General features: G+C 66.1%; 3 protein-coding genes across 3 annotated transcripts; 2 read left to right on the top strand and 1 right to left on the bottom strand.

Moving 5' to 3' along the window:
* Positions 1-745: 745 nt before the first annotated feature.
* On the top strand, positions 746-1,912 carry AMSG_03079 (uncharacterized protein; the record flags this gene model as incomplete). The annotated part of the gene is made up of 2 exons (XM_013904961.1): positions 746-859; positions 1,088-1,912. The coding sequence occupies 2 exons, from the start codon at positions 746-748 to the stop codon at positions 1,910-1,912; spliced, it is 939 nt and encodes a 312-aa protein (XP_013760415.1).
* A 304-nt stretch (positions 1,913-2,216) lies between these two features.
* AMSG_03080 (uncharacterized protein) lies at positions 2,217-3,452 on the top strand (the record flags this gene model as incomplete). Its single annotated transcript, XM_013904962.1, has 1 exon — positions 2,217-3,452. The coding sequence occupies one exon, from the start codon at positions 2,217-2,219 to the stop codon at positions 3,402-3,404; it is 1,188 nt and encodes a 395-aa protein (XP_013760416.1). The 3' UTR covers positions 3,405-3,452.
* On the bottom strand, positions 3,206-6,244 carry AMSG_03081 (uncharacterized protein; the record flags this gene model as incomplete). The annotated part of the gene is made up of 1 exon (XM_013904963.1): positions 3,206-6,244. One exon carries the CDS (start codon positions 6,242-6,244, stop codon positions 3,452-3,454), a length of 2,793 nt encoding a protein of 930 aa, XP_013760417.1. The 3' UTR covers positions 3,206-3,451.
* Positions 6,245-6,319: the final 75 nt, after the last annotated feature.

Below are 6,319 nucleotides of genomic sequence, written 5' to 3' on the forward strand. Positions count from 1 at the left end.
AGGCCACATACATACGATATCTCTTCAAGTCCTTCAAAATGAAAAGCCCACTCTCGATCTACCCGCGGTCATTACCCTCTCCACAAGACACTCATTGGTTTTGTGCCCCGACCACGATCCAAACGAGCGCTTCAACCTGCAACCTGCCACCCGTCCCCCAGTCCACCGTTACCACCTAGGCCAGCGAGGTAGTGGTTGATGCAGGTGGCTGGTGGCCGATGGAGGCGACTGGTGGTGGTTGATGGAGGTGGCTGGTGGTTGATGGAGGTGGCTGGTGGTTGATGGAGGTGGCTGGTGGTTGATGGAGGTGGCTGGTGGTTGATGGAGGTGGCTGGTGGTTGATGGAGGTGGCTGGTGGTTGATGGAGGTGGCTGGTGGTGGTTGATGGAGGTGGCTGGTGGTTGATGGAGGTGGCTGGTGGTGGTTGATGGAGGTGGCTGGTGGTTGATGGAGGTGGCTGGTGGTTGATGGAGGTGGCTGGTGGCTGATGGAGGTGGCTGGTGGTGGTTGATGGAGGTGGCTGGTGGCTGATGGAGGTGGCTGGTGGTGGTTGATGGAGGTGGCTGGTGGTTGATGGAGGTGGCTGGTGGTTGATGGAGGTGGCTGGTGGTTGATGGAGGTGGCTGGTGGTTGATGGAGGTGGCTGGTGGCTGACTGGAGCCATGGTGCCTCCGTTGCGCAACAGGCCGAAGCAACAGACCGAGGCGGACAAGCGCACTTCACTTGCAACGCCCTCACCGAGCACATGGCCGCCGAGACTACCACCCGCTTCCGCTCACACTGGGCCGCAAATGTGTCCGATATCACTCCGCACACGAGCCCAGCCTTTATGCCGCCCGCCGAGCTGCAGTCGTCCGAGGTAGGTGACTAGGGAGGGAGGGTGCCTGTCGGGGACAGCGCCGCCGCGTGCCGCCACCCGCCGCGCCCGCGCCTGATCATGGGCGTGCGAACTCACCATCTGTGGGCATACGCATCGGTGCATCGGACTCTCGTGCTGCTGTGGCTGATGTCGCCATGTCCCTATGTACATTACTCCTGGTGACTGATCCTGGACTCGACGGATGGTCGGCTCGGCTGAGTTGCTCAGGACTCGTCGTGGATCAAGACGCACAAGACAGAGCCGCCGCTCGACTACACCACCGTGCCAGAGGAAGACCGCAGCAGGACGGTAGTGGTGACCAACATCGACCCCGAGGCGTCCAACGCCCGGATCCTCGACTTTTTGGCCTTTGCCGGCCGGATCCAGGCCTTCGCCTTTGGTCGCGATGCTGAGCCTGGGTCGGACGGCTCGCGCGAGCGCCATGGCTACATCACCTACGAGGAGCCGTCGTCGTTTACCACCGCGCTGCTGCTCTCGGGTGCCCGACTGCTGTCGACAAACCTTTCTATCGCCCCGTACGATGCGGTCTTTGACGCCGACAAGACGCCCGTCCCGCCCGAGGAGGCCGAGGAGGACGAGGGCATCGATGGCGAGGGCGTCGTCGACGCAGACTCGGTCGCCGAGCTCGACGCCGACTTTATGGTGGCCGAGGCCGACTCGCCCGTCGAGCACTCTACGCTTCCCAAGTGCTCCATCATCGCCATGATCCTCGCCTCGGGCTACGTACTCTCCGCCAGCGCCGTGACCAAGGCCAAGGCTGTCGACGCCGGCACGCTCAACCTTGCCGACAAGTCATCGGCCGCTTGGGCTGCAGCCGCAGCCAAGGCCCGCCGCAACGCCGCCGCCCGCGGCCTTGGCCGCGGCGTCTGCCGTGTCCGCTACGTCATGGGCTCCGCCATCGCCACCGCCCAGCACGCCGCCGCCGCCGTCGCCCGCAAGGCCGGCCTCGGTGGCTTCCTCTCCAAGGTCTCATCAGCCTCAGCCAAGGTCAAGGACCAGACCAAGGCCGAGATCCAACGTCGCCGCCAATAGTTACACCTCCCCCCCCCCCTACCTCCACCCATCCTTTCCACGCGCGGAACTCACCCCATTGCACCCAGCAGCACCCATCGCAAAACGGCTGACACCATTGCCCAGCTCCCGCCGGACTGGCCACCCCTGTGTCGCACCCGGGCGCCAAACCCGTGGCTTCCCGCCAGGATTCTACAGGGGCAACACTCGTCCCACACACACACACACACACACACACACACACACACACACACACACACACGCACACACACATACATACATATATACATACATGTCCCTCACAGCTTCGTCCTCGGCGTCACCCATGCTGCGGCCGCTGCCCGGGCTGGGCTCCTCGCCGGTGGGCGGCGGGCGGGCGGGCAGCGGGCGGACGGGCAGCGGACGGGGCGCGGCGGGAAGCAGCGCGGCGGGAAGCAGCGCGGCGGGAAGCAGCGCGGGGCAAGCGAGCCTTGGCTTGCTGCCGGCCAACGCCACATTCCGGGCGTACCGGACAACGCCGCTCTACGGCCTGCGGGTGACGTCGGACGCGTTCTCGACGTACTCCAAGGCGCTGGTGGAGCACATGCGGGCTGAAGAGCATCGTGTCTCGGGCGCCTCGCCCTACCGTGTCTACCACGTCGTCGTCACCTCGCCCACCACCGCGGGCGACGATGTCCTGCACATCTCCGTCCACTACCGCCGCCACTACGACGACGCCGCTGCCGCCGCTGCTGCCGCCGCCGGCCGCGCCACCCGCCGCCGCGGCGATGACACCTCGCCGCTAGCTGGGCTCGACGAGGCCAAGGGCGTGCTCACGGTCTATCTCATCGGCTCACGCGACAGCAGCGGGCGCAAGTCCGACGCCACCAACGCGCAATTTGTCCACCTCCCGCTCCTCCTCACCAAGGGCCCGCTCTCCATGGCCCGCGACGTCATCAACTGGATCGAGACCTCGTTTGACGCCACCGTTGCTCCGCTCGAGCTCCCCTCGTACGCCCTCACCTCGCTCCTACATGTCTGGATGCGCAAGGTGGTGACCACCGATCCGGCACGCTTTGCCCCGCCCCGCCGCGGCCGCCCGCGCGCCGCAGCCACCGGCGCCCGCGAGCCGACCTCGCCCAAGCGCCCGCTCGAGCTCGTCTTTGCCGTCCTCGACGCCGCCCCGGGCCTCGACACCATCACCTACACCATCGAGTATGACTCGGTTATGTCGCTCTACCGTGCCTCACGCGCCGCCCTCTTCCCCACTCCGCGATCGCCGCGCCGTGGCGAGACGGGCCTCTCCGCTGACGACGAGGCCAGCCTCGCCGCAGCCGTCGTCGATGGCATCTTTACCCAGTTTGAGGCCGTCTTTGGCCTCGCCCTCTCGCGCGTCGTCCTCAAGCAGATCTCCACCCCCATCGCCATGATTACTGCCGGAAAGCTCAAGCTCCTGCTTCCGGGCGCTGAGATCGCGTCCTTTGTCGTCAACTCGCTGCACTCGTTTGTCATGCCGCGCGGCGCCGCCGACTGAACCGGCGGCGCGCCTCTTGCTCGCAGCAGTAGTAACACACCCACCGCCTAACTGCCGCTCTTGGGCAGCGTGTTCTTCCGCGGCTTGAGTGCCGGTGGCGCGGTTGCTGCCACAACGCCGCTTCCGCCGCCCGCCGGCCCTGCGCCATGCCGCCCGCCGCTGCTGCCGCTCTCGCCGCCGTCGATGCCGCTCTCGCCGCAGCAGGCCGGCAGCTCGAGCGGCGGCGGTGCCGTTGCTGGGCCCTGGTCACGGACCTTGTGCGCGAGCGCCCGGATCTCCACCTGCCACTCATACATGGCGGTCGATGAGTCAAAGTACAGCTGATACTTGGTGACGCCAGTGTGGACGAGGGTGAACGAGTTGGGCGAGTGCGCAGTCTCGAGGTGCGAGAGTCCGCGCGACCGGAACGGCGTCTGCAGGGACCGCGGCGACATGCGCTCGGTCCACCCGCTTGGCGCGTCGTCAGGCCGCGGCGGCTGGAGCGGCGGATCTGCCACGTAGACCTCCACCAGCGGAAGGAGGGTATGGAGGACCTGCGGTCGCGCCCGCTTCTTCTTGCCGAGCAGCGGGTTCTCCGTTGTCCAAAAGATCGAATCGTCCGTGAGGTAGCAGAACACCTCGTGCTCCTCCGAGGTGTAAATGTTGACCACCGAGCACCGCGCCTCACGGACAAGCGTGGTGAGTCCGGTCTCAAGACCGACAACGTCGAGGCCGTCGGCAAAGAGCATCAGCGCCGCCAGCCGCTGTCCGTCGGGCGACGACTTGCGGGCCAGGTCGTGCCGACGCTTTTGCACCGCTAGCAGCCGCTCCTTGGCCCACTTGCGCTGCGACTCGAGCTTGGCCTCGAACCGGTCGAGCCCAGCTGGCGTGTCAAACGAGACCACAAAGTGCCGCCCGCCAATGTGCTGAATCCGCAACAGATTCCGCCGCGTCGCCGTCTCCCGCGGCCGCGTCAGCGCCAGTTGCTCCAGCGGCAGCGACCGCCCGAGCACAAACGAGCCGTCGCGCTTGGCCTTGAGCACCAGCAGCAAGTCCGAGAGGAGAACAAGCGATCGGACGTGCGACCGCTTGCCGTCTTGCGTAAACTTGACCACTTCGGCGAGCGAGACAAACAGCCGCGCTGCGGCACCCGATGTCAGCTCGCCAAAGCCAGCCACCGACTTGCACAGCTCGTGGACCACCAGCCGGTTCTCCACCAGCCGCCGCGATGCGTTGAGCTCGTAGATGGCGGTGTGCATGGCACGAAGCGCAGAGCGGAGCGCAACGGCGTCAGCCATCTCGACAGGTGTTGCCGCCACCAGCTTCCCCAGTGTCTCCACATACAACGACAACCGCCGCACAGGCTTGCCCAGATACGAGAGCAGCGAGGTGTGGAGCGCGTGCGCCGACGCCCCGAGCCGGTCAAAGTACGCTGCAAAGATCGGGTCGCTCCGGGCGTCCTGGTACGCATCAACCGCCGCCGGGTGGTTGTTGAGAAAGCCGGCGTAGTGCTTGACCACCGCTGCAAAGTCGGAAAAGATGTCGGCAATCGAGGCCACAAACGGTGCCTGTGTTCGCCGCGTCTCCAGCCGCGCCAGCAGCGTCGCCGTCGCCTTGACCAGCTCTGGCACTTCTTCCAGGACCAGCCGGAGCGGAGTGGGCAGTTCGACCGGCGGGGCAGCCTCGTCGTCGTCTCGCGCGGTGGCGACAGCTACACTACTAGCCGGGAGCGCCAGCTCGCCGCCGACCGCACTGATTGTGGTCTTTGCTCGTGCTGTCCTCGACAGTGGGGACGGCGCGTACGTATCACGGGTGGTCGAGTCGTGCGAGACAAAGAGCGGAGAGCTCGTTGCTGGCGTTGCCGAATCCTCGCCCAGCGCCGCTGAAAACGACACCGACCGCGGCGCACGTGTCGATGGGTCGACAAAGACCTTGAAAAGGATCCGCAGGTCGCGTAGGTACAGCCTTTCCGAGACCTGCAGCTCAAACATGAGCTTCTGCCGCTCGAGCTCGGTCGGCGCCAGCGACGCGGTGTCGATGGCGCACATGGCGCAGAACTCGAGAAACGTTCGCGCCTGTGCTACAGCGTCGCGCACCGGGTCGGTGTCTGCCGATGCCGACGAATCGGCCGCCGCTGCAGGCCCATTGTTGATGGCATCAAGCGGCGAGCGAGACTTGGCACCGCCACCGCAGCCATCAGCCTCGCCCACCAACCGCGCCACCACCGAAGCCCGCCTCAGCATGGTCTCCATCGAGTTGCCGAACATGGCGTCCCAGGCATCGCTAGTCTGCGGCACCGCGCTCACGTCCGCGCTGCTATCGTCGCCCTCGGCAGCCTCGTCGTCCATCGGCCCAGCCGCCATCGCCGCCGCTGCCACCGCCGCTGCAGGCGATCCGGTCAGTCTCGCCCGCGGCGCGGCGTACACATCCCACGCGTAGGTGCCAGGCGAATCTTGCGAGGCAAGGGACGGAGGCGACGGCGGCGGTGGCGACGTCGGAGCTGTGGAAGCGCTCTTCTGCTCCGAGCGCCCTGTCCCACTCGGCTCGGGGTCACGCGACGGGTCGTGGGCGCCGCCATCGATGTTGGCCAACTTGCCGCCAGGCGACATGCCGCCAGCCGAGTTGTTGTCGGCACAAATTCCGGCATCGTCGCCGTCGCCGTCGCCGCCACCGTCACCGTCGCCGTCGCCGTCATTCTCGTCGTTGTTGTTGTCGTCGTCGTCGTCCAGCAGCAGAAACAGTGAGTTGCGGCCCATGGAGGGGTCGGAGGAGAGCAGGTCGTCAGCGTGGATACGGCCGTTCTGTAGGGCGGCGAGCAGAGCCTCCATGCCGTCTTCCGTCTCGCCCTGCGTAGCAGCCATATGGTTGGAGGGGAGGGGGGGGAGGGGGGAGGGGTTAGGGTAACCGGAAACGGGTTTAAGGTAATACCAACCCTA

This window comes from Thecamonas trahens, assembly GCF_000142905.1.
Source record: "Thecamonas trahens ATCC 50062 unplaced genomic scaffold supercont1.11, whole genome shotgun sequence".
Taxonomy (NCBI): domain Eukaryota; order Apusomonadida; family Apusomonadidae; genus Thecamonas; species Thecamonas trahens.